Source organism: Akebia trifoliata, chromosome 13 (genome assembly GCF_017979445.1).
Source record: "Akebia trifoliata isolate Shusen 1 chromosome 13, ASM1797944v1, whole genome shotgun sequence".
In the NCBI taxonomy this organism is placed as follows: Eukaryota; Viridiplantae; Streptophyta; class Magnoliopsida; order Ranunculales; family Lardizabalaceae; genus Akebia; species Akebia trifoliata.
Window position 1 is genome coordinate 10,555,037 of NC_141387.1, and position 16,401 is coordinate 10,571,437.

The window sequence follows — 16,401 nt, forward strand, 5'->3', positions numbered from 1 at the left end:
TTTATATCAAATGTTTAGTCGATTTAAATCACTTGATCTTTGATTTTTATTTTTTTACATATTTTCGACTATCAATAATTTATTATTCATTGTGAGAGCACACAACATCGTCGAGTTCGAAGTTACATTCCAATTTAGAGTACCCTTTTAGATACGTGGGTTGTTGAATCTTGCAGAATGAATGCCTACAGACTGTGGTACCGTAGTAGGGGCGAATTTCTTTTTAGGACAGTGCTTTGTGCATGCCTCAACCATTTCTTTTTTAGGTAATATTTTTCTATTACATTCAATTTGAAAATCAAGATTTGTTGTAACTTCTTCTCTTTCTGCCATAAGAAATCAATATTCAGTAACAACACAATGGTGATGGTTCCATGAGGAACATGAATAGCTACAGCACATCATTTTTTAGGTCATCTTCAACATTTCAAAATCCTCCCCATCGCCAAAAAAAAAAAATAATAATAAAAATAATAAAAAATTTTGGAAAAGGTGGTGGATCTGATTGGTGCTTTGTAGAAGCAACTATGAAGATGGTGATGAGTGAATCTCACCTTTTTAATTAAATGCCCTAATGAACAACTGAGGGTCCGGCAAGTGACGGCAACGTTGCTTTCCGAAGGACGATGGCCAGGACTTTGAGCTTGATCAGATGATCAATAACTCTGATATCAATTACATAACCCTAGAGCATAAAAAAACGGAAATCCTAAGCAATATGACAAACACAATCTAATAGGATCTTATTTAAATCTCTATCAATATAATTTGGTGTATCGCAGTACACCTTATTACATTGCTTCATATCAATACTCTGACACCTACGTTCACGGTCGACACTAGTAATTATTTATATGTATATTTATGCAATATAAATTTGAGATAGTGATTTTTTTACCTGTTTATCGTTTTTGGTCATCCAGTAGCGATGTTTGTTGATGAAGGACATCTAATGTCTTCTTTGCTAAATGTTGAGCGGCTCGATGACTCCTGTGTTGACGTAGTCATCTCTATCTGACTATCTGAAGAGAATCTTGAGAAGTCTGTTTGGCTGTCATGAGAGAGAACTCAAGCCTGTTCTCCTTCAATGAGCCATAGTTTATGAGGTGCGCTTGGCCAGTCATTTTTCCTTCAAGGATGCTCACCACAGAAGACATAGTGGGCCTTAGAGTAGGAGATGGGTTGGTGCATAAGAGGGCCAAGTTTAGCATCTGCATTGCCTCTTCTTTCGAGTAGTTTAAGCCAAGTCTCGGGTCAACAAGTTCTAGGAGACTTCCCTGCTCTTGTACTACATAGGCCTTCAGTTCCATGTAGAGAACAAAGTAACTGTTAGTGTCTCATGGCCATTTTTGTACCAAAAAAGTTAAAAATATGCATCTATAAAGATAAACTAGAGAAGAAAATTTTAAAGAGGGCAACAAAAGCTAATGATTCAATTCTAGTCATAATTCAAAAAGCAAGATTTGTTACAAAAAATAATAAAGATTTAGCATAAAAGATATCATATTTGAAGACATATAAACTGAAATGATAGTTAGATTACCCAATCAAGAAGATAAATAAACTCCTCTTTCGGTCTATAATTTGTGTTGCTCTGCCCACTGACAATCTCTAATGCTACGACTCCAAAGCTATAAACATCTGCTTTGTTCGTCAAATAACCCCTCATCGCATATTCAGGAGCCATATATCCACTATAAAATCCAATTTTCATGGTTAAACAATAATTAGCATTAAAATAGTACATAGTTTGCAAAATACTAAGTCCAACAATTGAAAGTAAGCCATGCTACATTACAAAAGAGAGAACTAAAAACAAAAATGCGTAAATCACATTAGCTATCCTTCTCAATAGTGTCCCCAATAAAATCAAGTATATCTGAGATATAAAATTTCCCAAGAAAAACTAAAGAAATTTTGAAATATTCACCAACATTTCTAAACATAAACAGAGAATAATGGAATCAAACAATATAGCATCAGAATAGTACATAGTTTGCACATGTACTTTCATATCTTTTTTTATTGTCCCAATCCATGAATTTTTCAGTCTTTCTCTCACCGTTATAAAGCTTACAACCTGCACCAAATTGCTTCTTCTGGATGATGCTTTCATCATTTTGTTACACATACCTGACCCATCTTAATTGAATCTACTTTATTTTACCACATATCACGGATACTTCTAGATTCCCTCGTATGTGCTCATTCATGTTTCCTCTTTCCAAGTCTTTCCATTCACTATGGAAACATCCACAACTCTGCTACACTTGTTCTACACAATTTTGTTTTTTGATTACCAACCATTTTGATCCATAAAGCATACGTTTGTTTTATCACTTCCACGTATAGTTTGATTGGTGTGAGTGAGTCACATACTATCAAGAAGCACATCTTCTTTTTATTCACCCAATTTCTAATGTTATATCCTACATCTTGGTCAATTTATCCCCTTCTATGTATTGTTAGAACCCAGATAACAATACTAGCTATCGTCTACTTTATGTTGGAACAAAGTTCCCAATGCAGCAGTGATCCAGGAGGATCTACATATGTAGCCTATAGTAATTTGGGCACAACTTTGTCATACAGACTCAGAATTCCACATAGTGGAATTAGCGTTAACTTACAGAAGAGTTTCGGCTTTATTTACCCCTCCGAAATTACGGTCAAAGTTGGACTTTCTATTTATGGAATCTTTGATCGTGAATAACTTTAGCATGTTTGTGATTCTGTAGTTGTGGTAGAAGAGAGTTTTAACATACTTAGGATTCTTAATCCAATTAGGAAGTAACTAGAATTTCACTATTTTTAGGCTTACTATAAATATTATTTACTATTTATAGTAAGTATGCAATTAGAATAGGATTTGGTTTCTTTCTGCTTCTATAAATATAATGGACAATAAGGAAAAAGTAATTCTTTCTCCATTAATTTATTTTGTTCTTCATCTGTGGTGTGTTTGGATTAAGCAGAATAACACCAAGATCCCCTGAGTTATAATAGTAGAACAATTGAGAAAAATGGAGAAAACAACCAACCACACAAGAACACAAAAAATTATGAGTGCTAAAGGATATCTCCATTCACAATACAATCAAGAATTTTCACCATGAAAATTTAGCAAATATAATTAAGACCAATTTTTTAAGCCTCCCCTAAATTCCAGTCAATTATTATAAGTAAGTATCTATTGATCTCAGTCTCAAATCAACTTCAAATAGTATTTGGGAGCGGTCTCAGTAAGGAGCGTTGTCCCATCATATATGCATGGACAATTGTAGCGAAGAGGAAACAATGAAGAGTCCAAATTCAACTGCCATGCTTTGCTCTATTTAAAAATTCTCACCTGGAGGAATTGAGGTTTTGAGGTGAGAAGGTAGGGTCCTAGCCCAAGGCTTAAGCCTCTTTTGGTTCATAAGAGGGTTATGCCTTGCCTACCTGAGGCTTAAGCCTCAAAGCTCCGGGTGCACATTAGATTTAGAGTCATTCCTTGATAGGCTCATTTACAATCAATAAATTATAAAAGGTATATTTTTTTTTTCCCATTTTTCTATTTCTTTCCCTTAAAAATACCCCTTTTATTTTATCTTTTGCCTCCAATATATTTCATCTTATGCCTTTCATTATTCCTATGAAATCAGACAAGTATAATTCAGATAAGTTCATCAAGAGGCAAGGCTAGTTGGGCCTCAAAAGCCCAGTCCAACCCTGGCCCACCCAATAGCCAGATTACGCCAAAGAAAAATTCACCCATGTACAAACCCAGCCCAATAAGGCTTAATAACACTACGCAAACCCTGTCCACAATGGGCCGACTGGGCAACCCTGGCCCATTCACAGCATTATCTAGAGGTGTTTTGAAGTGACTAAAAATGCTAGAGCACCAATTGAGCATGAGAGATAGAGAGAGAACTTCATCTATGGGCTATGGGAACCTAACCAAATGAATAGCCAAATCTAGGCACACAATAAAGCCTAAACTAAGCCCACTTTTTAGCCCATTTAAAGGCATATAAGAAACCATCTGACCATCTCATTTACTCCAAGAGCCAAAAGGAATTAATCATGTGGCCAACTTATCTCACAAATGCTCTATATATATAATGGATGACATAGTGGCTAGGCATGATCAAAGCATCATTCTTCGCATACAACATTATTCTAAGGTGAGTTGACTTCATACCAATAGTAACTGAAAGTTCAATAAAAATGAAATGTGGGGAAAAGCAAAGAAGAAAGTAAAAAATGACTCACATAGTTCCAGCTATTCTTGTGTTGATATGGGTGTTCTCATCATCGTCAAGTTTTGCCAAACCAAAGTCAGATATCTTAGCATTAAAATCCTTGTCAAGAAGCACATTGGTTGCTTTTATGTCTCGGTGAACCATTTTCAATGTTGATTCTTCATGAAGATGTGCCAAACCCTTTGCTATCCCCAAGCATATTTTATGCCTTGTTGACCAGTCCAAGTTCAATCGGTTCTCCTCACGACCTAAGTAACGTCAAGTATTACAATTTTTTATTATATGGTTGGACCAAATGAAAAGAAACAGTCCGAAATATAGTCTAAAGTTGACGAGAGAGGGTTCTTTTTACCAAATAGTGCAAGAGCAAGGTTATTATTTTCCATGTATTCATATACTAGAAATAGTTGGTTTCCATCAATAGAACATCCATAAAGCTTTACGAGATTCGGGTGTTGTAAAGCAGATATCATGCTTATCTCATTTAAAAATTCCCGGTTCCCTTGCTTCGATTTGGAGGAAAGTTGCTTCACAGCTATCATTGTGCCATCTGATAGTGTACCCTGACAAACACAACACACATTTTGGAATTAAAATCTCATTAGACATAACTAGAAGGTGTCATGTGCAAACGCACATGTATCAAAAGGGTTTATTTGTAATTAAAATTAATGAGTAAAGGGTTTTTCAGACCAGATGGTAAGAAGAAGATATTTTTGTAATTTCAAAAACTAACCAACATGATTTTGAGATGTGTGGCAGTGATTTTATTGGTTTTTGACTAAAATGACCCTGATTATATTAACTTCAAATATTAGGATGAGGGCCTTTTTGGAATCCAAATTTTGGTGTCGTACCACTTCCACTCCACCTTCTCTCATTATAATAGTAAATATAATATGATACTTAAAAAAATCTTTGGGACAAATTTCTTTCCCTTTTATTCCTTATCTTTGAATATATAAGCTTGGAATGAGTCTACAACCTCAAGGTTGCAACACATTAGTGCTTTCAGGTAGAACTACGCATTAGATCAATAAAAATAAAATGCACTTTGCAGACGACAATCGGCAAACTAATATTAAAAGAGAAAATATCCAAATCCTTAATTACCTTGTAAACAGACCCGAACCCACCTTCACCTATCTTATTTGCAGGGTCAAAGTTTCCGGTTGCAGCTTTAATCCTTCTTAAACTGAAGTAACCTGGTTGTAGTTCTAGGCCTCTGAGTTCTGTCAAGATAGAGAATAAGTAATAATATTACATTAATACTGTTATGAGTTCACTCTTATTACACTCAACACTCCCCCTCATGTGGCAAGAATCGAACCCGTGACCTATACGAACCTAGCACTCTGATACCATGTTAACCAACCAACTACTCCAAACGAGAGTGGAGGACAAAAAGAATAAGCATTGTTCCATTTATCTCACCCTTGTTCTTGAGGTTTTTTCTTCTCATGTAACATTTTATCCAAATGAATGCCAAAGCCAATACAACGACCGCACATGAAGCAACCGCAATGCCAACAATAGCTCCAACAGATAGCCCAGTATGAGGATCAAAGTCTATAAGTAAAAGAACACAAGTATCACCACAAGGCAATAGAAAGGATAGAAGCAAAATGTCTAGATGAACATACTTGGTGTCACTGTTATAGCTGATATGAGAGGTCCATGTACACCTTTGTCTGGAATGGTGGTAGTCCCTTTCCCAGACCAAAATAGGTGGATCTCTAGAGTGCTACCTGTGACAAGAGTATCAAAATCCCTTGTGATGCCCTTACCAACCCCTCCAGCTTCCTCTACAATATTAAAATCCTTCAGGACTCTTTCACCCTACAGGAAGTCCAAGCAACAATGTGGAAAATTGGATTGAAAGAAAAATGGTCCTTAGTATTCCTTAGGTACAAATATAGAAGAGCAAATTACCAAAATGGTGCACTATTCCAATTAATTACCAAAATAGTAATATACCATTTTGATAACTAAGTTATTTTTATCAAAATGGTAAAATTTGAAATGAACAGTAACTTTTGTACTAAAACTACCCTTTTAGCGTTGTTTTATAAAACAGTATACATATATTCCCCATTTGAGGAAATTGATATAAATTCCACTGTTATGTCCTCTTAATTCTTCTAATGAAATGTTTTTCTTCTGATAATCAAAATATTCAATGGTACTGAAATAAAGTAAATCTTGAAAGCAAACATCAATGTACTAACATCTCCGTTTCTTAAACAAGGGATTTGTACATTGTTTTATAAAACAAAGCTAAAAAGGTATATTTGGTACGAAAAATTACTGTTTATTCAAAAATTTATCGTTTTGGTAAAATAACTTATTTACTAAAATGGTAAGGTACCATTTTTGGAATTAAAGTGAATAGTTCACCGTTTTGTTAATTTTTCAATTTTCTGTGCATGTTTTGGTAAATTACCCAATATAGAAAATATGATCAAATGACGATTAAAGCATTACACCCCAAACATAAAAAGGATTGTGAAATTAGTACTAATGATCGCAATTTTCCAATCACTCACCTGGATTGATACATCGAAAAAACGCTTCCCCAGGCTACTGAATGTCTGGTCACTTGTAAACATTATTTCAGCAAAGTGAAGCCGTACTTTATAACTTCCCTTTCGTAAGCAAAGGCCGTAGTACTTGAGTGAAACAGGGGTGATGCGGGCTGTCATGTACAAATCTGGATTGGACATATTAAGAGTGGATATGTTTGTTGCTACAAAATTTGTTTTATCATTACTAAGGGGCGAGCCTGTACTGCTAGAAGCCCATCTTTCAGAGGAGAAGAAGTATGATGGACCCATAGTTGCTAAGTCTTGTTCATATTCCTTTCCTTCAACGGTCAACTTCTTGCCTCCGCAATTAATGAACAAGTCATAGTCTGCGAATTCAATGAAAGATTAATTTTTATTGGGCTTATTTATTTCTTAAGGACTTTCACTAATTATTGTTTGTTACTAATATGAATTTGACACAATGTACCATAGTATCTGATACCCAAATACTACCTTATGTTTGTATCCATTTACTCGCCAATCAAAAATAAAAACTTAAGGACTACACGCTACCAATATTGGATACTACATATGCTACCAAATATAAATTTTCAAGTGCTCATTATTTTATAGCTATCAACTGAATTTTTTACTGTTTTTTTTTTTTTTGGTTGGGCCGTACGTACCAACCACCCTTCACATATACAACAGTTAAATATAGTCACTTTATGTGGAGGGGCATATAGAATTTTTTACTGTTTTTATGAATACTGATGCTTTTAAGTTAGAGTTATGATTTAATAAGTATTTATATTGATTATGCCATGTAAATTCAGCACTAACTTTCCAAGAATGAGAACTTCATGATTGCATATATTTAAAGGATTTTACACTTACATTTGGGTTTCTTAGTACAGGGTAGATTTTTCCTCAAGCACCATGAAATCCTACAAAAAAAAGAAGTTTCAAACTCATGTGCTCATCTATTTAAACCAAATAAGCATTCTAGGATATAAGGAACTTACGAGTTGTCCTCAGAAGATGAATAGCTTGCGATGTATTTCCTGTTAAGCAATTATAGAAGGAAAAATTATAGACGAAATTAATAAAGAATAATGTTGAAGTGACCACAAGATTGGACCTCATATCGCACACCCTGACATGAAAGTGTATGGGAACCATAGATGCTTTCCTTGAGATACGAGTGAAAAACATCTATGGTTCCTATCCACTTTCATGTCAAGATGTGCGATATGAGGTCCAATCTTCAGAACAAGTCATAAATAAAAAAACGAAGTGAAGGATGGATCCAAAAGAAATAACAATTGGAAAGTTACTTACACATTCGATTGTTGGCAACTTGATATCGATGACCCCGTGAAATTGTTGTAAGATATGTCGCTGCAAGACACATTTTCATAGCTTCATAATAATTCATTTCTTAATGGAAGCTATAAAGTCAATTATATTCATGAAAGAGGAAGTTGAGGATTTAATATGAAATTGCATACATGTACTGCTTGCTTGTCAAGATCCAACTTGGTATTTCTCTTGTCAGAGAGTTTTCATTGAGATACCTGCATCCATAAGCAATATAATGAGAATAAAAAGATTATTAATTACCTTGCACATATTATTAGTGTACAAAGTGTTTGAATATAAATAACTTATTATAAATGCTTATTTTCTTACATAAAATTTATGTTTGACAAACCCTGAAGGTTTGGAGGAATTTCACCAGTCAATCTGTTGAAGCCCAAATCTCTGCATAATAAGTCATCATTAGAAGGAAGAATGAAGTTAATTATTGACTCATTATGCATTCACGTCACGTCCATATTGGATCCCAAACCCCGGCTTTTTGATGCCATTCTGACTTTCTTTTAAGCAGTGTTTTTAAACTCTTAAGGCATGAGGCAAAGCATTTCACTAGACAAATGCGTAAAAGAAGAAATTTGACTACCTATTAGTATAAAGTTTCCATCCAAAACAACTTACAGAGTTTTTAAATTCATCATAGTTTCTCCAATGTATTGCGGGATTGGACCAGTGATCTTGCAATTTCTTAGCACACTGTTGCACACATGAACAAGGTTAACTACTTCATTAGCAAACAGAAACACATAAACAAACTGATATACTTAAAATATGCATTGAAGTATACAATAATTTAACTCACAGCTCTTTCATATCTTTCATGCCTTGCAATTCAGGGAAATCCATACTTGGTCCATTCAAGTCAGACACCCTCCTGAGATACAAAATGTGTCACAATTCAGGAAAAATACTTGGGTCCATCTTACAGATTGGTTAAGTTTGTAAAGGCAGCCTTACATATTGGTTAAGCTTTTCAAGAGAGAGATTGTAGAGGGAAAGGGGCCCTCCATGGCTGTGCCTTGCAAATCTCTGCATTAGAAATTTTTGTATCACATTAGTGTTTAAGCCAACTAAAAAATTGAGGAAATAACATATAAGTGAAAAAGTTAAGGTACTCACAGTATATTAAGTTGTGTCCAGTTCCCAATGAAATCAGGTATCCTCCCAGAGATAGCAGTTCCACCTATCCTACTGAAAGTTGTAACCAAATTTAAGTATTTGATACTTCCGAATAACAGATGACCCTAAATAAGTGAGTCGTGCTGGAGTGACATCAGGATTGTACCTCATATCGCACATCTTGACATGAATGTGTGTAGGAACCATAGATGCACACTTTCACGCCAGGATGTGTTATATGAGGTACAATCTTGAGGTCACTTCAGCATTATTATAAATAAGTAGCACAACTTACAACTCTGTCAAGTTCTTCAGATTGCCAAATGTTGTCGGCAACGTTTCATTGCAATTGTTCGCCGAAACAACACTGCAGGAGTAAGAAAGCAAGTTATAATTAGTTCACCTAAAATAATATATTATTATTATTAATGCATATTCGACCAATATGCATTGTCAGAAATTATCTGTTGGAGACAAAAGTCAAGGATCAAATGGCTCAAATGTGAAGAAGAATTATAAATACCAGAATGTATCGCTCGATACATATTAGTATCAGCCAATCTCGATATAAAACATTGAATGTTTCGGGAAAGTACAGACCGAGACTGAATTGTTTTTTCATTAACCGAAATATTCAATTTATATGATATTTTAAACCTTGGATGGATCCTTGTTAGACCAAGGTAGCCTTACAATTTCTTTAATCGACTCAATTTGCCAAGCTCAGGAGGAATTGGTCCTTCAAGATGATTACTTTCCAAGATCCTGCAAAAGCCAACTTGAATTGGTAATCATGATAAGACTTGATACATTCTTCTAGCCCACCAAGATTTTAGTTCATATCTTACAGGTTTTCAAGCGTAGTGATGTTTCCAATTTCCTTCGGGATTGATCCACTGATACGGCTTCCCATAATGGTCCTGAATTGTACAAACAATTTAAATAATGGACTCCTCCTTATAGTTTGATTAGTAGCTGAATTGAAGAGCTTACAGAGTGACAAGAGGGAGCGAAGCCCAACTTTTGGGGATGGACCCACTGATATAGTTGTTGACGAGGTCTCTGTTTAACAAAAGAAGCATTCAAATGGTCGTTAGAGGGGAATTTATAATAAGTTACAACTAAAATTCAGTGAATAGACCCATGAAATTGAAGAATTCCATGTTAACTAATCTGTTATTATATGTAAGATGGACTTGAACCCATGACCTCAAAGTTGCTTTGCAATGTTTTAATTGAATTTTGATACCAACCTGACCAATACACGAAGAGTAATGATTTTCGGACTCCCCCACGTGGCATACTATCTTGATGTGGGATGTGTTAGAACCATAGATCTTTTTTTTCTTGGGATACACAACTGCACATATGTATGGGGATGTGAAGATGTGTATCCCAAGACATAAATTCCATGATTCTAGCACATGCCACATCAGGAGTATTTTAAGTATGTCACGTGGGGGAGTCAGATTATTATGACCAAAGGCACTTAATCTCTAAGACTTGTGATAATCTAACTCCGCCATACTCTCTTGATATGGCATGTGCATAGAATCATAGATTTTTCCTCGGGATACACATGTGTACATCCCCATAAATATATGAACTTGTATCCCAAGAAAAAAAAATCTATGGTTCTATGCACATGCCATGTCAGGAGAGTTTGGGGGAGTATGTTAGAGGGGGGAGTAAGAAAATCATTATTCAATCTCTAATTTTCTACCATGCTCGGTGGTTTTAAAACTCATAAGAGACCGAGACACCTGAGCCGTCTCGGTATCGCCCAACAACGAGATGGACAAACATACATTTTAGGATTCATAGCGTCTCGCGCGATGAACGAGACGTCTCAAATGAGATATTGAAAATCTCGTCCAAGATTTATGAGACAATGCCAACTTCCTATATTCTTAACTCACGATTTAGTTGCGCTTAAAGACTAAACCCAAGCTTTCCTACATGCCAAATGCTAGTCCATGATCAACACATTCTTTGGGGTCAGGAGTTGAATTGAAGTGCGACAACTAACTCAGCTATGGGTCCATTGATGCAAGACAACGTCTCGCATCTCATTGAGGCCACAACAACCTAACGCAGTTTGGTCCAATCTTGTTCTTTCGGAGGGAGAATTTGTTGGGCTGAAGCACACATAATCACAAAACTAGTAGTGGGTAGCCAAAATGGTAGACCACTTACATTTCTTGTAGATATCGAAGCTTGGAGAATTCTTCCGGTAGAACTCCTGTTAAATTGAGACGTCTAAGCTGACTGAAGATTTAATGAATGGAATTTGAGGGGAAAAAAAACAAAGAAGCAAAGAAAGATTAGAAATAATAATAGGGAAAAAATATCAATGTAAGAAAAATAAAAATAGGCAACATGGTTTCAAATACGTACTATATTATTTTACAATGCTTTGAAATTGAAAAATTACTAGAGGGTTTAATATTTTAATATTTGAAAAAAGAATCTATTTTTTAAAAATTATCAAAAAACAAATTAAGTTGTTGGACAGCCAGCATTTTAGTAAGTCATTGGACTAACCAGTGTTTTAATCATTTAGAGGGTATTTTTGGTAAATCAATGTAATTGAACACATTAAAACACTGGACTTTCTAACGGCTTAATTCGTTTTTGGTGATTTTTCAAAAAAACGATTCTTTTTTGTAAATTAAAAAAATTTAACATTGATTTTAAAGTTATGACTGTTACAATTAGGGTCATCAATGGATGCTTATTGTTTTGAATACAGGAATATCCGAATCCGATTCTGAAAATTTGATAAAAATTTAATCAAATAAAATAATATATATTATATATTATTTTGAATCGGATTCGAAATGTTAATATCCGAATCCATATCCGATAAGGATTTGAATAAAACTATCTGAATTCGAATCCGATATCCCAAATTTTCAGATAATATCCGATTTTGGGAATTCAATTCGATTCGGATTCGAATTTTAGACTATCCATTGATACCCCTAGTTACAATCAGCTCCATTGGATCCAATACCAAGATCCGTACCCTATATTATCGGAATGGACATTGGGTCAACCTGATCCATTGACAGCCATTCTCACACACAACACATCCTGTGCAGAGAGTTGCTTAAATAAGAAGAAAAATAAAATGAAAATGTAAAAGAAAGAAAGGTCATATACATACATGTTCGTGATATGGCAAACACTGAAATTATTGTGAGAACAATCGCAGCTAACATTGGTAAGGGCTATGCGAGCTATGGTCCTGTTTGAACCTTTACCACCATTGCAAAAATTTTCATCGACATTCCAATATGTATTATTTAATTTGGTAGATATTTCCCGAAGAGCTTGCACTGTAAGAAAACAATGTAAGTGGTTAACATGCATTCCTTAATGTAGCAAAGATGATAATTGCTATAATTTATACCTATTTACATTTCGTTTTAAAGAGAAATGTGGTCTCACTTAGGGAGACCTTTTTTTTTCAATAACAACAACAAAACCTTATCTGAAATATTTGGAGTCAACTAAATGGATGACGTTACTCCCTTTCGTCATCCATCCCTTTCACTGTGTTCAAAGTCAAGTTTTTATTATTATTGAGAGTGGATGTTTCATATCTTATTTACGATCTCCATATAAGTTCTTTTGGGGTAATCTGCCACTCTTTTGGGATCCTAAAGTTAAATATTTTCTAAAATTGTGGTTATAATAGACTTTTATTGAACATGCCAAAACCATCTCAATCAACTTTCTTTTTATCCATCGTTTATGAGAGTTATTCTTATGTTTTTCTTGAATACTGTTGAGTACATGTGCATTTGGCTCGTTATAATATGAGAACTGATAAAATGACTCCCCCACGTAGCATACTCAATCAACTCCCCTAACATACTCCTTAGAATACACAACTGCACATCTATGATTCTAACACATGTCATGTCACGAGGAGTCGATTGAGTATGCCATGTGGAGGAGTCATGTTATCACGATTCTTATAATATCAACTACTCAAAACATTATAGCACTTGTTCAAGTAAGTTCAGCAGTTGTTTACAATTATGATTAGGTTTATATAAAATCCTAAACAAAAAGAAACAAATCTAGAAAAAAAAAAAGAGTCAAATAAAAATGAGGGCTTTTATTGGCACCCCAACTTCTACTTATTCTCAATTATTCAATTATTTTATTTATTTTAATTGGGGTGTAATAAGGAAAATTTGGGGTGCCAATAACAGCTCTCTAATTATACACCAAAGCCCCTTAGAGGCATGACCATCTTGAGAGACTCCCTATACTTTCAAAATGATGACATGCCCCCTTGACCTTGGTCTTCTCTTATAAACTAATGAAAATAATTTGAATACTTTTATAACTCTTAATTTTTGGATAGAGAAGATTGTTAGGTTTTCGTGACTATAACTATTCTAATTTCAACCGCTCGAACTCGAATTGTGGGAATCATTGAAATACTTCGTATCAACAAATACTTGATATTCTCATTCAATGAACATTCTCAACATTATGTCTTCAAGAGAACTTGAACCTCCATCATCTCCACATGTCTACCATTTACCATCAAGGCTTTCAAAAGTCCATTAACTCCATACTTTACAAGGGTTTGTACATTTTAGCAAGATGTTATAGATAAGGGCATTTAGGTCATTTTACGTTAGTAAAAAAAGATGAGACAAAGGTCAAGGGGTATGTCATCAGTATTCCAAAAGGAGGAATCTCAAATACCAACTTCGTGACTTTATTGTCTAAATCACTAAAACCTTAAAAAAGATGACAAGGACCTTTTCCTCTTTAACTTTTTAACTATTGTGTCACCTTCCCACGTGTCACTATCTCATCCATTTGCAGGATATTTTGTACAAGCGACGGTGGATCCTATATACGTACGGTACCACACCTATATACATATGGTACCACGAATTCCTCGAAAGAGTAATAATAAAACTTTAAACGTAAATGAACACTTGAACTCATGGAACATCAACGGTTAGATTTGTGTATGACTTTGCTAATCTCCATACATAATATACACATTATCATATCCCATGCTTGTGATGTGAGTAGGGGGTGCAACTTGGTTCGGTTTGAGGTCAAATTGGAATCGAACCGACATAGGTGGGTTCCACTAAATAAGAATCAGAACCAAACCAACCCAAACCAAATTAAAGTTGATTTGATTTGGTTCGATTCAACGGATTGCAAATATTTTATAAATTATAAGTAAGATTTTTTAATGAAAAAATAAACATAAAATTTCATATAGTAAATCACAAATCTATCCATAAAAAATCATTAGTTTATCCATAAAATATCACTAATCTATGTACTATCTCTTAAAGTAATTCATAATAATTATTATATGGGAAATGTTCAACAACAAACATTTTGGTAAAACATTTTTCAAAACATGGGTTAGAGGTTTTGGAATGGGCTGATTTTTGGTGAGGATGATCTCCAAGATGAGGAGATCATCATCACCAAAAATCAGCCCATTCCAAAACTTCTAACCCCATCAAAAATGATTTACAAAAAATTGACGATCCACAATTTTTCAACTTGTAAACTGGGGCTAGAAGTTTTGGAATGGGCTGATTTTTGGTGAAGATGATCTCCTCACCGTAGAGATCATCCTCACCAAAAATCAGCCCATTCCAAAACCTCTAACCCATGTTTTGGAAAACGTTTTGCCAAAATATTTGTTGCTGAACGGGACCCTTATTATATACATATATATTTATTTATTACATAGGGGTTCGATTCTCGGTTTGGTTCGGTTCTATACAAGCTTGATCCAAGAATCGAACCAAATTCATCGATTCTCCATTTTCATAACTCGAAATCAAATCGCAACTTGTTCCAAACCAAACCAAACCACCCCAAAGCTATCGGTTTGATTCGGTTCTCGGTTTGAACCGGACCAAGTTGCACCCCTAGATGTGAGGGTATGCATATGGTGTCAACTATCAAAAATCGTCCGAGTCATCTAGGCTCGGAGATGACTCAGGCGAGTCAAACGGGCTTCAGAATATGGATGACCCTCTCAAGGTCCATGTGTCATTGAATCTATAATAAAGTCCCAAAAAGTGACACGTGACTTATCTTTCCATCCTTGAGTGGGCTTATCTACTAACGAGAATCACGAGAATGAGAATTTGTGTCCTTTTATACTAAAATTTGAAATTATTCAAATAAAATAGAGAAATTTCAGAGATTCCATTAAAGATTTAACATTTCAGCCAAAAAAAATAAAAAATAAAAATTACTAGACAAGATTTGGATAGATCGAAGCATCAAATCTCAAAGATATATCAAAGAAAAGTGAGAGCTTAATTTAATTTTTATGGGTAATTAAGTGGACTTGAACCCACGACCTCAAAGTTGTTGTGCAATATTATGAGTCAATCCAGCTGAGATTCAGAGCTTAATTACCTTCTTCATCTAGTAGAAGCTGAGCTTCAGATCTAAACACTCCAAAGCAATTAAACTGAAGAAGGACAAGAACAAGAACAAGAAGTGCCAAAACCTTCTTTGAGATTAAGAGAAGAACTGATTCCATTTTTTCTTCAAATCCTCCAATGTTTGATCGAAAAGGCTCTTTTGAACACTGAGACTACTTTAAGAACCCAAAGACAGATCTGAGAGAGAGAGAGAGAAGCTTTACTGTTTAGGCAGACTTATGTGCTCTACATGGTGGGAAACTTGTTATTTAGTCGATTATTCCATACTAGGGCCGGCTGAAGCATATAGGGCCTTAGGCAAGTTGTCTGAGGCCTCACTTTCGGAGAACGCCACCAATTTTTTTTATATTCAAGGTTGCCTTGAAATTTCTACCCAAGCTTTTTAATTTTTTATACTCTATCTGAGACTTGACAGAGAGAGACTCTAAAAAGCAAAAAAAAGGAAGAGAGAAATTTAACAATGCAACTTTCTTTGGGTTTTGGGCCGATTTTTGCTTTCTTTAATCCTAATTTAGCCATGAGTTTTGGGTCGTTGAGTAGTCCACTTGGTAAAATTTTCTTTTCTTAATTGTCTGTCAACCTAATCTCACATGACAATCTGACAACACTACATGCCAAACTCAATTCACTACCTAACGTGACAAGTTTGAGAATTGTACATGTATGTTG

The 16,401-nt window shown here is 34.9% G+C and overlaps 1 protein-coding gene across 3 annotated transcripts; it reads right to left on the reverse strand.

The window, feature by feature from the left end:
- Positions 1-307: 307 nt before the first annotated feature.
- LOC147387818 (putative LRR receptor-like serine/threonine-protein kinase At1g53440) lies at positions 308-16,187 on the reverse strand. 3 transcript variants are annotated; one of them, XR_015171258.1, is made up of 25 exons: positions 15,704-16,187; positions 12,438-12,609; positions 11,465-11,536; positions 10,262-10,330; positions 10,117-10,188; positions 9,962-10,033; positions 9,564-9,635; positions 9,269-9,340; positions 9,107-9,178; positions 8,952-9,023; positions 8,771-8,845; positions 8,465-8,536; positions 8,284-8,349; positions 8,114-8,173; positions 7,798-7,836; positions 7,670-7,719; positions 6,794-7,158; positions 5,891-6,086; positions 5,682-5,816; positions 5,361-5,479; positions 4,600-4,810; positions 4,258-4,495; positions 1,544-1,694; positions 899-1,298; positions 308-665 (listed from the first exon to the last, which is right to left on the reverse strand). XR_015171258.1 is itself a non-coding variant. In XM_086420608.1 (24 exons), the coding sequence occupies exons 1-24, from the start codon at positions 15,828-15,830 to the stop codon at positions 1,011-1,013; spliced, it is 2,937 nt and encodes a 978-aa protein (XP_086276734.1). In that variant the 5' UTR covers positions 15,831-16,187; the 3' UTR covers positions 710-1,010. The 3 variants fall into 3 exon arrangements, 1 of the variants encoding a protein (XP_086276734.1); XR_015171257.1 differs by having other exon boundaries at positions 308-685; XM_086420608.1 differs by lacking the exon at positions 308-665 and having other exon boundaries at positions 710-1,298.
- Between the last annotated feature and the right edge of the window lie 214 nt (positions 16,188-16,401).

Coding starts and splice junctions, on each gene's coding strand:
- LOC147387818 (XM_086420608.1), bottom strand. CDS start 15,830: ATGGAATCAGTTCTTCTCTTAATCTCAAAGAAGGTTTTGGCACTTCTT. Junction 8,350..8,464: donor TTGTCAAACATAAATTTTAT/GTAAGAAAATAA, acceptor TTATGGATGCAG/GTATCTCAATGAAAACTCTC. Junction 5,817..5,890: donor AGCTATAACAGTGACACCAA/GTATGTTCATCT, acceptor TTTTACTTATAG/ACTTTGATCCTCATACTGGG.